The sequence below is a fragment of the Hemitrygon akajei genome, chromosome 13 (genome assembly GCF_048418815.1).
Source record: "Hemitrygon akajei chromosome 13, sHemAka1.3, whole genome shotgun sequence".
Lineage (NCBI taxonomy): Eukaryota > Metazoa > Chordata > Chondrichthyes > Myliobatiformes > Dasyatidae > Hemitrygon > Hemitrygon akajei.
The window spans coordinates 65899232-65913817 of NC_133136.1; the positions used below are offsets into that span (position 1 = coordinate 65899232).

The 14586-nt window shown below is 44.5% G+C and overlaps 1 protein-coding gene across 1 annotated transcript in view; it reads right to left on the reverse strand.

Moving 5' to 3' along the window:
• pgm2 (phosphoglucomutase 2) overlaps window positions 1-13829 on the reverse strand; it is a 66398-nt gene extending 52569 nt beyond the window's left edge. Inside the window, exons 1-2 of the mRNA XM_073064852.1 lie at window positions 13735-13829; window positions 10565-10732 (exon numbers count right to left, since the gene is read on the reverse strand). Of these exons, the coding sequence (XP_072920953.1) occupies window positions 10565-10732; window positions 13735-13812 (246 nt within the window). The 5' untranslated portion in view covers window positions 13813-13829. The remainder of the gene's footprint in view (window positions 1-10564; window positions 10733-13734) is intronic.
• Between the last annotated feature and the right edge of the window lie 757 nt (window positions 13830-14586).

The window sequence follows — 14586 nt, forward strand, 5'->3', positions numbered from 1 at the left end:
ACACTGTGGCCCCTGCCCATCCCCCACATGATTCATCTGTTGTCGGCCCCCAACCAACACATACTCCACTCTCCCCTCCTACACCTCCTCACAGCCCCCCACCCTGCTCTCATGACTACACCCCTCCCCCACCTGAAACCACCACGGTGGGCTTCACAGCTGAACAGGTGAGAAGACAGCAGAAACGTCTCCATCCAAGCAAGGCTGCAGGCCCGGGTGATGTCAGCCCCAGGGTGCTCAAAGCCTGTGCCCCCCAGCTATGTGGAGTACTTCACCATGTCTTCAACCCGAGCCTGACTCTCCAGAGGGTTCCTGTGCTGTGGAAGACGTCCTGCCTCGTCCCTGTACCGAAGATGCCGCGGCCCAGTGGCTCCAATGACTACAGACCAGTGGCATTGACCTCCGACATCATGAAGACCCTGGACAGACTTGTTCTAGAGCAGCTCCGGCCTATGGTTAGGCCACACTTAGACCCTCTCCAGTTAACCTATCAGCCCCGACTAGGAGTTGAGGATGCCATCGCCTACCTGCTGAACTGTGTCTACGCCCACCTGGACAAGCCGGCGAGTACTGTGAGGGTCATGTTTTTTGACTTCTCCAGTGTGTTCAACACCATCCGCCCTGCTCTGCTGGGTGAGAAGCTGACAGTGATGCAGGTGGATGCTTCCCTGGTGCCATGGATTATTGATTACCTGACTGGCAGACCACAGTACATGCGCTTGCAACGCTGTGTGTCAGACAGAGTGGTCAGCAGCACTGGGGCTCCACAGGGGACTGTCCTGTCTCCCTTTCTCTTCACTATCTACACCTCAGACTTCAACTACTGCACAGAGTCTTGCCATTTTCATAAGTTTTCTGATGACTCTGCCATAGTTGGATGCATCAGCAAGAGAGATGAGGCGGAGTACAGGGCTATGGTGGGAAACTTTGTCACATGGTGCGAGCAGAATAATCTGCAGCTTAATGTGAAAACGGCTAAGGAGCTGGTGGTGGACCTGAGGAGGGCTAAGGCACCGGTGATCCCTGTTTCCATCCAAGGGGTCAGTGTGGACATGGTGGAGGATTACAAATACCTGGAGATACGAATTGACAATAAACTGGACTGGTCAAAGAACACTAAGACTGTCTACAAGAAGGGTCAGAGCTGTCTCTATTTCCTAAGGAGAGTAAGGTCATTTAACATCTGCCGGACGATGCCGAGGATGTTCTACAAGTCTGTGGTGGCCAGTGCTATCATGTTTGCTGTTGTGTGCTGGGGCAGCAGGCTGAGGGTAGCAGACACCAACAGAATCAACAAACTCATTCGTAAGGCCAGTGATGTTGTGGGGGTGGAACTGGACTCTCTGACAGTGGTGTCTGAAAAGAGGATGCTGTCCAAGTTGCATGCCATCTTGGACAATGTCTCCCATCCACTCCATAATGTACTGGTTAGGCACAGGAGTACGTTCAGCCAGAGACTCATTCCATCGAGATGCAACACTGAGCGTCATAGGAAGTCATTCCTACCTGTGACCATCAAACTTTACAACTCCTCCCCCATGAGTGTCAGACACCCTGAGCCAATAGGCTGGTCCTGGACTTATATCCACTTGGAATAATTTACTTATCATTATTTAATTATTTATGGTTTTATATTGCTATATTTCTACACTATTCTTGGTTGGTGCGAATGTAACGAAACCCAATTTCCCTCGGGATCAATAAAGTATGTCTGTCTGTGATACACTATCCCCACTGTTCTGCTTCGGCTTGAACCCCCACCCCACCTCAACCAGATCATCTCAAAGAGTGGATATGGATACAGGTTCAAGAGTGGTGAGACCATCAGCCACCTCCTGTACATGGATGACATCAGGCTTATGCCAGAAATGAAAAGAGATATTGACTCACTAATCCACCTGACAAAGGTCTACAGCAGAGATATCAGGATGTTATTTGGACTGGAAAAGTGCAGACGGATGGTAGTGAAAAGAGGCAAACTCATTAAGACTGAAGGAATTGAGTTACCTAAAGGTCACATACCAGATGTACAGGACAGCCACAAATACCTGGGGATCCTGCAAGTGCATGAATGCCACAATGAGGACTCAAGTAAGGATGCAACATCCAAGTATCTCTAAAGAGTGAGACAGATCCTAAAAAAAACAGCTGAATGGGAAGAACAAGATCAGAACCAACAACACATTCACCCTACTAATCATCAGGTACCCAGCTGCAATAGCCTGCTGTTCAAGGAATGAACTGGAAGTTGCTGACATCAAGATGCAGAAACTACTAACAACACACAGAGGATTCCATCCAAAGTCCAACGTCAAGCGACTATACACCCACCAGAATAGAGGAGGATGGGGACTCGGAAATGTCAAGGCCACAGTCCTGGAAGAATTGCGAAATATCTATGAGTATGTCAGGAAGACAGCCACTGCATGGGAATTACCATCGCCAGATATCCGAGGTGGCTGACATACCAATGGCTGGATATGGCGGGGCTGAGGGACACCACAGAGGTGGTGCTCATGGCTACACAATAACAGGTGCTGAGCACAAGGGTAATAGAAGCAGGGGTCCATCACACTAGACAAGACCCAAGATGCAGACTGCCCAAGGAATCCGCTGAAACCATCCAACACATAATAAGAGGGTGCAAAATGGAGGCAGGGACAGGATACATGAACGGCACAACCAAGTTACAGGAAATGTGTACAGGAACATCTGCACTGAGCATGGATTGGACACTCCCAAGTCCAAATAGGAAACACCTGAGAAGGTAGTGGAGAATGACTGAGCTAAGATCCTGAGGGACTTCCCAAGTACAGACTGATAAGCAGGTACTGGCTGGCCAATCAACCAGACATGGAAATACTGGACAAGGAATAAAGAAAGCAAAAGTAATAGATGCACCAATACTGAATGACAGTAACAGAAGGAATATCAGAAGCAGGAGAAGTGCCAGGGCTTGAAAGAGCAGTTAGAAAGGATGTGGAAGGTTAAAGCCAGAGTAATCCCGGTGGTGATAGGAGCACTTGGAGCTGTAACACCCAGGCTGGGAGAGTGGTTCCAACAAATCCTGGGAACAACATCTGAGATCTCAGTCCAGAAGAGTTTACTACTAAGAACAGCAAGGATACTGCGACAAACCCGCAAGCTCCCAGGCCTCTGGTAGAGGAGTCAAGATTGAGAAAATATATGTATATATGTATACATGTACTGTTATGTGTGAAGCCAAGCAGAGCTGCAGATGGATGCTGCTAAATGAGAGAGATAAAAGAGAGCCATCCAAAATGCTAATGAGAAAGAGATAACGAGAGGGAGAGAGACACATAATTCAGTATTTTGGCGTCTGCAGTGATACTGCCACGGACATTTTGCTTTGAACATGAACTGCCCGTTAACACTCCTGCTGAGACAAAAGGAAGTGGTGAAGTTTGATGGAGAGGTGATATCTAATTGGGGGGGGGATAAAATAGCTGGTTTGCTAAGACACAGGAGACAATGCCACGAGACTCTGAAGAGAGCATTGTGCCCACACAAGTTGGTGGGAGTTTGGAGGACTGATTCACGGGAATCGGTCACAGGCTCTCAGGGTGTAAAGGTACGACCGGTGGGGACCTGTTGTGTGTCCACCCTTGGCTGGGTGACGGGTTCACCACGGAAGAACGGTCGTATCTGGAATGGAGGGGTCACAGTCGGTGACCACAACGGGACAAGAAGTCAACAGAAGGTTTGCCTGAAATTTCAGCTGTATCTCTCACTCTCTCTCCAACGGTACCACAACAACTATCTCGAACTACACTAAACTGAACTGAACTCTGCTTCACTTGAAGACTGATCATTTACTCCTAGACTTCGATAGAGCTTGGCTGATTCCTATTCCCATATTTCTGTGTATATGTGTATATTATCATTGCTAACCTGTTACATTTATATTCTTGCATTTAGTGTACTGTATTACTTAATTTACTAATAAACTTTATTAGTTTCTAGTAATTACAGACTCCAACAAGTGTTCCATTTCTGCTGGTTTGACAACCCAGTTACGGGGTATGTAACATAAGTGGAGCCTCTGTCCGGGATTTTGAACGCCAAAATTGGGACTGGTTGAATTGATTGGGTTAAATTCCCGAATCTAATTTGGTCCTGGAAAAAAAACAAAGAAACAAACAAAAAGGGCAAACAGCATCAATGGAGATTGAGGAATTTCTACAGGCGCCAACCTTGGAGGCATTAGAGGATGCCAAGAAATCAGACTTGGTGAATATTGCAAAATGGTTGAATCTTTTGAAGGGGAAGCAGGCAATGAGGAGATCGGAGATACAAAGAACCATCGTTGAGTATTATGTATCTAAGGATGTGTTACCCGAAGGGGACCTGGAGGTGGTGTCTGAGAGCAAACCTGGTGGGGCTGCGATTCAGCTGCAGATGGAAAAATTAAGGCTCGAGCATGAGTTACGAGTAAAGCAGCTAGAAAAGGAGGAAAGACAGAAGGAGCCAGAAAGGGAGGAAAGAGAAAGAGAGAAGCAGATAGAAAGGGAGTTTGAGCTGGAGAAGTTAAAGATAATGCGAGGGGGGGGGGCCAAATGCCGGACCTAGGTGGAGGGTTCAAGGCGACCCAGGAGGTTAAATTGGTTCCCCCATTTGAGGAGACTAATGTTGATTGGTACTTTCTACATTTCGAAAAGGTCGCTGTAAGTCAGGACTGGCCGAGGGATAAGCGGGCTGTTTTACTCCAGAGTGTGCTTAAGGGGAAGGCTCAGCAAGCTTACTCAGCGTTGTCAGCAGGAGATGCAAAGAAGTATGATGTGGTAAAAGAGGCTGTACTCAGGATCTATGAGTTGGTCCCGGAGGCATACCGGCAAAGGTTCCGGAATGTGAGGAAGCAGTAGGACCGCACGTATTTAAAGTTTGCCCGTGAGATGCAAATGTATTGTGAGCGTTGGTGCATCTCGAAAGGGGTCACTGGGGATTATAACAAACTGCTACAGCTACTGCTGATTGAACAGTTTAAAGGTTGTGTCCCTGAAGGTATGCGGACCTATCTAGATGAGAAAGAGGCAGAAACCTTAGCCGCAACTGCTAAGTTAGCGGATGAGTATGCGTTAACACACAAAGCGAAGTTTACCCCGAGTAAGAGCTACCAGAAGGGTAGTAGAGAGGGCAGAGAAAGTCCGCCAGCCAAGCCAGAAAGTAAGCCGGGGACTAGTGAGAAGGGTAAGGAAGACGGGAAACAGTCTGTCAGGAGGTCTCCTAGTTTTAATTGCGGGAAAGCCGGTCATATTGCGTCTAGGTGCCTTGCTCCGAAGAAGGAGACGGGGAAAGGAAAGGCGACTGCACCGACGGGCTGTGTTAAGCCGGTTGAAATGCCGTTAAAAGAGGAGGAGCTAAACAGAGTTCAGGAGGGATGTGAGAAATTCCTTTCAACCGAGTTGGTACCTGTGAGGGAAGGGTCACCCCCAGTGCCAGTAAGAATCTGGAGAGACAATGGGGCTATTCAGTCCTTAATCCTAAACAGAGTGTTGGAATTCAATAGTGAGACAGACACTGGTGACGTGAACGTGATAGAAGGGATTGGAAAAAGGGACCGAGGCCGTACCGTTACATAAAGTATTTTTGATGTGTGATTTGGTATCCGGACCAGTCGCAATAGGGGTATGGCCTGTACTCCCAATACCCGATGTAGATGTCTTGCTCGGGAACAATCTGGCAGGTGGGGTGTGTACCCAGCAGTGAAGCTGACTAGCAAGCCTGCCAGGACTGAGGACCCGCCCATAGTTTCTGAAGTTAATCCTGCCTGCGCAGTAACTTGAAGCGTGGCCAGAAAAGCGGCAGAGACAGGCACCAGTTTAAATGAGTCCAGCGTTGATTTAGCTGAGACGTTTTTACCAGCCCTGTACCAAGAGGGGTTAGAGGGTGGTAAAACAGAGAATAGTGGAGCTAAGGAAAGCAAGAGAGATGAGGAAAATTTAGGGTTGTCAAGGAACGAGATTTTGAGCCCTGCCCATAAGCTACCCCTAGGTGGACATTTTGGAGTGAGGAAGGAATTTATGGAGGTACAGAGCCAAGATGAGAAACAGATGTGACAGCTAGAAGGTCCAGGGTTGGACACAGATGATCTATCTGGCTTGACAGAGCTGTTTGCAGTTGAAGAATTTAAGTGTGTTCCCAATGATGTGAGGGCAGTCCTAGATGAAAAGGATGCCGCTACCTTGAGGGAGTCTGCTGTGTTAGCAGACGAGGTTGTTTTAACCCACAGGGTTGAGTTTACTCCGGAGGGGGAGTTGCCCAGAGAGTAACTGGGAGGATCAGGGGAACTTGGAATTTGAAAGGGGGACTGGTATTGAAAGCCTAGGAGAGGCAGATGTCCCGTTGGCCTGTGTGCAGGTTGAGGAAGTACCTGTGGATGCACAGGGTACTGAACCTAGTGCTGAAGCTCAGGAAAAGTCTGAGGGGTCTGACTTAGTTGAAAAGGAATGCAGTCCTCTTGGGTCAGATGAACTTGGTTCAGTGAAGAAAGGGTTAACCATGGCACCAGTAGAAAGTGAGGATTCTCAGTCACTTGTGTTAGAAGTTAGTGATGAGATGAAAGCTGGTGAGATGAAAGCTGGTGAGATGGATATTATTGAAGATATTGAGGGGAAAAGTGTTACTGGACTTTTGAATAAAGTAAATTTAAAGTCAGGTTTGGTTCCAGGACTGTTGATCAAAGTAAAGGGACCGTTAACTAAACAATGGTTTGTTAACAAGATGCCTGCTAGTCAATTACAGTTTATTTTGAAAAATAAAGATACATGATGTGGTGCTGTTGTTCAAGTATGTGATTTGGAGAGGAAAAACTTGAAGTGTTGTTCTGACCCAGAGAGACCATCTGCTAGTGTCACTAAGGAAACTAATCAAATTAAAGATCCTGAAGATAAAATTAATGACTTGCTTGAAATTAATGAGTTGTTTGGAAGTTCAGCAAATGGACTTAGTCTGGACAACATTGGTGATAAACTAACACCTGTGAAGGGGGTTTCTGAAAGCCTTATCCAAGCTGATCAGCCAGCTGACCACGAAAGGGCTAAATGTTCTGTTTCAAAGTGGAAAAGAGGCCAAGGGTGAACAAACACCATTTTTAAATAACAGGGTCTGATTTTGCAGGAATTTGACTCTTTTTTGTTTGTAACAAAGCATGTGAAAGATAAAAAAACATCATGGAAGATTGACTGTTTGAATTAGGTTTAAAAGTAAACTGGAGATTAGAGTTTGCATACACTTCTGTAATGTACCACATTATAATCACACATGTATTGGTTCACAGTTTGTAATATACACCTAAGCTAAGTATTAACTCCACTGTAGGAAAAGAATTACCGTAGATTCCGGATTATAAGCCGCTACTTTTTTCCCACGCTTTGAACAGCTTTGAACACTGCGGCCTTTACTACGGTGCGGCTAATGCATGTTTTTTTTTCATGCCGCCAAAAACATTTTGCCTCGTAACAGTAGACCAATAAAATTGATGAGTAGTTCACAGAGGTCCAATGAAATTGTACGATAAATCAAGCGCACTTTCACAATTAAATTATTGTAAATCAGTCATTTGTACTCACCCTCATCAACATGGAAAACACTCGAAGAAAAGCATTGTGCTGCCTTTATGGCAGTTATTTAGTTTATAATATTTTCGCTTAGTAATTCATTTGTTAGTATTTTCTAGTTAAAGTTAGAAGTGTTTTAAGTATATCTGTTTTCTGTACTACATCCCGGAATGCTATGACGTCACATCCGGTTTCGCCGCGTCTTGTGGGAAAATACCGGTTTGCGATAAACGGAAAGGAGGGGGCGAGCGCATTAGACCCGAGCGAAAACGCTGCTTTTAAGTTAAAGGCGATCAATAACTTTTCCTGGTAGGCTGCAGTATATATTTTTTTACCAGTCGTTAGGAGATATTGGAATGTTGTTCGTGCACTGTTCAGTAAAAAAGTATACGCAACGTAATTTGTGTGTTACCGATACGTATCTATATTTAAAAGTAACCGTGTTACAGGCACGGTTCGAAAAAAAGCATTTGCAATATGTATTTGTTTATGTTACCATACGGATTTAATTAAAAGTTAAAAAATCCTCACGTGTAATATCTTTCTGTGTAAATATCTCATATTACAACGTGGGACACCTGCGGCTTAAAATCCGGTGCGGCTTGTACAAGTACAAAATTGATTTTCTTTCTAAAATTAGAGCCTGCGGCTTTTAATCAGGTGCGCTCTGTAGTCCGGCATCTACGGTACTGTCACTTATTCAGGTGTTACAACATTTTGAGGTTTATATTTGTCCGGCACGGAAGCCACTGATAGTTTACACGGATCACAATCCATTAGTGTTTTTGCCCACCATGAAGGATAAAAACAAATGCTTGTTAAGTTGGAGTCTGATATTACAGGAATTTGATATAAAGATAAGACATGTAAAAGGAACCGCAAATGTGATTGCTGAATGTCTATCCAGGTGTTAAATTTATAGTTCTCTGTATTAGCCAAATAGCTGATGACCACTTGAATATTAGACTGTATTTTGTAATGTGCATTCAGGTCCTTAATTTTTAACCCCGGTAAAAATTCTTTTAAGGGTGGGGGTGTTATGTGTGAAGCCAAGCAGAGCTGCAGAATGGATGCTGCTAAATAAGAGAGATAAAAGAGAGCCATCCAAAATGCTAATGAGAAAGAGATACCGAGAGGGAGAGAGACACATAATTCAGTATTTTGGCGTCTGCAGTGATACTGCCACGGACATTTTGCTTTGAACATGAACTGCTCGTTAACACTCCTGCTGAGACAAAAGGAGGTGGTGAAGTTTGATGGAGAGGTGATACCCCATCAGGAGGGGATAAAATAGCGGGTTTGCTAAGACACAGGAGACACGCCACGAGACCCTGAAGAGAGCATTATGCCTCCACAAGTTGGTGGGAGTTGGGAGGACTGATTCGCGGGAATCGGTCACAGGCTCTCAGGGTGTAAAGGTACGACCGGTGGGGACCTGTTGTGTGTCCACCCTTGGCTGGGTGACGGGTTCACCACGGAAGAACAGTCGCATCTGGAACAGAGGGGTCACAGTCGGTGACCACAATGGGGCAAGAAGACAACAGAAGGTTTGCCTGAAATTTCAGCTGTATCTCTCATTCTCTCTCCCCAACGGTACCACAACAACTATCTCAAACTACACTAAACTGAACTGAACTTTGCTTCACTGGAAGACTGATCATTTACTCCTAGACTTCGATAGAGCTTGGCTGATTCCTATTCCCATATTCTGTGTATATGTGTATATTATCATTGCTAACCTGTTACATTTATATCCTTGCATTTAGTGTACTGTATTACTTAATTTGCTAATAAACATTATTAGTTTCTAGTAATTACAGACTCCAACGAGTGTTCCATTTCTGCTGGTTTGACAACCCAGTTACAGGGTAAGTAACAGTACACAGTGACAGAGACCGATTCATAACATGTACATAACATTTTAATGTACCTTAGCTAATAATGCATGTTTTGTCTTAAAGTGAAACCACTTCCAACATAATCACATAACAGAGGAAGCAAACAGGATATTACCAAAGGACCCGAGTGTCAGCCAAAAGCATGGACTCTATATTTCTGAAAAATAAATGCAAAGAACAGACAGTACTGTGTAAAACTCCTTGGCACATATATATAGCAAGGGTGCCCAAGACTTTTGGATAGTACTGTATTAATTTTAGGTATTGCACAGTACCCCTGTTGCAAAAGAAAAATCTCATAACAGTTCTGGAGTGATGATAAACCTGATTCTGATATGGGTCTTTATTATGGATTGAGAGTGGGAAGGGGACAGAGAGAGGGGAATCATGGTTGGAAAAGGGGAGGGAGTGGGAAGCACCATTCTATAATGATGAATAAACCAATTGTTTGGAATCAAATGACATTGCCTAGTGACTCAGCACCCACACCACCCCCTGCCCCCTAGCACTTCTCTGCTACCTATCCCACAACCCTACCGTGGCATTCCATCTTCACCATTCCCAACATGCATTGCTCATGCCAGATTCACAAGCATGCTCTCCACATTGTGATAAAGTCTTAGGCAACCTATCTACATATATGTGCACAAGGCTTTTGCACAGTACTGTATTGCATTCACCCAAACTGGCAGAACACACCTGTTTACTTATGTTAGCTGATGCATTAATCTTAAAGGTATTAAACAAAACATTGCACTCAATGATTAAAAAAGCATACCATGTAACAGGGAAGTGTGTTTACTTACCACGTAAATAGTTAATAGTTAATCTAATTACCTACTTAACATTTTAGGGAATATGAAAAACTGTTCCTTCCCTACTGACCAAATGTTTGTAGTACTTAAACAACACCTCCAAATCTGTGGCAATGAATTCCACAGATTCGTCTCCCTCTGGCTAAACAAATTTCTCACTGTTGTTCTAAAGGGATGTCTTTGTATACTGAACTTGTGCCCTCTGCTCCTAGACTCCCCTACTGTAACGAATTACAGTTCAATGTAATATTGGAATCATTCTTAAACAATTTACCTGGGTTGTCTGTATAATGGTCAGGTCATTCATGCAGGAAAATCCTGGTCCCATGACTGACCGTAACCCTGCTGTTCCGAAGAGCATCCTGGGCCCAAAATACTTCTGAAGTTGTTCAATGTTCCCATCACAGTTCAGCTGTTTAACTTCAGCTAATGTTTTAGGATTCTAGAAAATAAAAAAACAAATCACGAGTCAAAGATGTACACGTTAAACAGCATCACGCTATACTTTAACTAGTTACAGAATAGTACCAGTAATTCTTTTATCAAATGTTCAAAAACATATCATTACCAATTATTAATTAAAGAGTTCAAATCAAGCTTCGGGATCAAGAACAGAAAGTAACATTGGTTATACCATAAAACAAAGGAGCAGAATTAGACAATTTGGCCTATTAAGTATGCTGTGCCATTTCATTATGGCTGATCTAATTTCCCTGTCAACCCCATTCTCCTGCCTTCTCCCCGTAAACTTTCACGGCCTGACTACTCAAGAACCTATCAAGCTCCACTATACATATACTCAATGACTCCCTGTTTATAAAATATTTTATTCCTTTTACCAAAATACATGAGCACAGTCTTCCCTACATTACACTCTATCTTCTACTTCTTTTCCTAGTCCCCTTATCTGTCTAAGTCCCTCTGCATCCTCAACACTACCAGTCCCTCCAACTATTTTATTATTGTCCATAAACCCGACCACAGAACCATCAATTCTGTCATCCAAATCATTGACCTATAATGTAAAAAGTTGTCCCGATTCCAAACTCTTGCAGAACAACCCTAGTCAAAGGCAACAAACAAGAAAAGATTACTTTTATTCCCACCCTCTGCTTCCTACCAAGCAGTCAATCCTCTATCCATGCTAATATCTTTCCTGTAATGCCTGTGGCAACTTGTCAAAGGCCTTTTGAAAACCAAAGTACACAACAGCCACTGAGTCTCCTTTGTCTGTCCTGCTTGTTATTTCTTCAATAAATTCCAACAGATCTGTCAGGCAAGATTTTTCCTTTTAAGGAAACCATACTTTTCCCTAGTAGGCTCAACCACAAGCAGTTCTAAAAAAGAAATCTTGCAGACAGTCTACACATTCTCCCTCTTAGGATCCAGCACCAACCTTATTTTCCCAATCTACCTGCATACTGAAATCCCTGATGACTATCGTAACTTTTATCATGAGTCTTCTAACTCCCATTGTAAATTGTAGGCTACATCCTGATTGTTTGGAGGCCTGTATATAACTCCCATCAGTTGCGTGCAGTTGCTTAACTCTACCCACAAGGATTCTACATCTTCTGATCCTACACTGCCTTTTTCTAAGGATTTAATTTCATTTTTTACCGACAGAGCCACCCCACAACCTCTGCCTACCTGCCTCTTTTAATACAATGTGCATCCTTGGATGTTAAGATCCCAACTATAATCTTCTTTCTGCCATGACTCCCTGATGCCCCCAACGTTATACCTTCCAATCTCTAACCGCGCTACGAGATAGTCTACCTTATTCTGTATACTGCAGGCATTCAAATATAACACTTTCATCACCCTTTTTCATTTTTTCCTTACATAATACTGCAACTCATCCCACTGACTGCAATTTTGCCCTACCATCTACCTGTCCTTCCTGACAGCAACATTACACACTGTATCTGTTTGTGTGACAAATGCCCCATCCTTAGCCCTGTTCCCATCCCCCTGCCAAATCGCAGTGCAATAAGTATTTACCTCTGCTGAGGGAGACTTGCATTAAAGACAAGGATAATGTGTAAATCAGAAAATGAAAACTTAACATTTCAAATGATGCAAGGAAACATTTTTCTAGAATTTAATTTTATTGGAAAATGGTTGCTTTAAATGTGCACCCAAGTTTCATTTGCCCTTGAGAAGAGTACAGTTGATAGCACAATTAGATTTAAGTTTCTTTCAAAATGAATGCTAGCCTTGTTCCTTTAATTCACTGAAACTTTAAGTTAGTGACAGTAATGAAAAGCAGCATAACTAGTGCAGGGGTACAGTGGAACAATTCGTGGCCCACACTCTTCCTGAAGTCATATTCATTCTTCTCAGTAACAGCCCCTCTGCTTGTGAGATTTTAACGAGAATAACGTCTTCCTGAGATCAAATGTTATACAATACATAAACCGAAAACACTGGCAACAGTCACACTGGACAGCAACTCCTATAAAATCAACATTTTTAAAGAATAAAGGCATATATTTACACAACTATCATACGTTCTCAATAAACTCAATTAGTTTCATTTCAGATATCTACCAAACCCTTGGGAGTCCTGCTGAAAACCTCCAGTACTTCTAAAATTCCCAGCTACTACAAAAATCACATGGATCACTTTATCAGAGCTCCTGTGACCATCTGTTATCAGATTCTAAAGGAAGTTAAAAGTGCCGGGCAAACACGGAAGAAAGTTCGGATCACTAAATCGACGCTTTCTGGAAGTGAGAATAGTTTTCACCACTTATCCAAATATTGGGGGGGGGGGGTGGGGGGGAGAGAGAGACTTAAAAATCAACGCTTGCTATTGTTAATTAAAAACATATTTCAGGGCGATAAGAGATTTAGAATTGCTAGAACCAGCAAGCAGACGGCAGGTGTGATTAAAGAGCAAGTGTGTGGTGGAACAGTTTGAGAGGAGCGAAGACATAGGCAGTAGGTAGCCAAGAGGTAACGGCGTCAACCGTCCGCTCTCAAGGGCTGCAGTAGCCAAGGGGTAACGGCGTCAACCGTCCGCTCCCCAGGGCTGCAGTAGCCAAGGGGTAACGGCGTCAACCGTCCGCTCCCCAGGGCTGTAGTAGCCAAGGGGTAACGGCGTCAACCGTCCGCTCCCCAGGGCTGCAGTAGCCAAGGGGTAACGGCGTCAACCGTCCGCTCCCCAGGGCTGCAGTAGCCAAGGGGTAACGGCGTCAACCGTCCGCTCTCAAGGGCTGCAGTAGCCAAGGGGTAACGGCGTCAACCGTCCGCTCCCCAGGGCTGCAGTAGCCAAGGGGTAACGGCGTCAACCGTCCGCTCCCCAGGGCTGCAGTAGCCAAGGGGTAACGGCGTCAACCGTCCGCTCCCCAGGGCTGTCAAGGCGTGAAGGCGGGACAGGATCTTGCTGACATGTAATTACAGGCCCTCCAGCCCTCCGACTCTATCCGGCCTCCTTACCTTGTCCCATTTCAGCCACAGCGCGACCGCCCGCTTAACTTCATCCTGCGAAGCCATTCCCACACGACTCACCGTCATGCACCGTGCTGGACCAGTACTCTCTGGCCAATCATAGCCAAGTTCCTTTTCCATGGCCAATCAGCACCCAACTCTTCGATCGATGACCAATCATCACCCGATTCTTCTACGGTACGCCAATCAGCACATCCTTATTGGATGGGCATTGCGTTACTCAGCCCCACACGGACCAATCAACACGGAACTCTCATTCTAACCAATCAGCATCCCGAGCCACTGTCGATGAATCATTGGCAAGTGAAAAACGCAGGAACAAGTTAGAATTCGTGGGATAAGTGCAAATCGCGAGTAAACACGAATGAAGAAATGTGGAGTCCAGCAAGCCACGCCATTCTGACGGAGAGAAAAGTGGTGCCAATATTTCTGGTTGTTGATCAGTTCCAATACAGACAGAAAGCTAGTTCGCTAAAGTTGATAAATTACATACTTGAACCCGGAAGACAACAGTGGGCCCGGGTAGAAGATGAAGTGTCGTTCCTCTTTTACATTGGGCCTATTTATAACAGTACAGGGGCCACAGGCAGATAAATCAGAGTGGAAACAGAATAGAGAACGTTAGTGAATTAACCCGAAGCTCAGAAGCTGACCTTGTCGCTAAATAAGGTGCTCTACAAGTGATAATCTATATTAAGTTTGAATTTTCAAGTGCGTTGTGAGCATTAAGTGAAGTAGGTTATGTGAGAAGAAGTGAAAATGAATCACTGCTTCATCTGGAAGGACAGTGTTTAGGATTCCTTAATGTTGGGGAGAGCAAACGTAAAAGGGGATATGCTG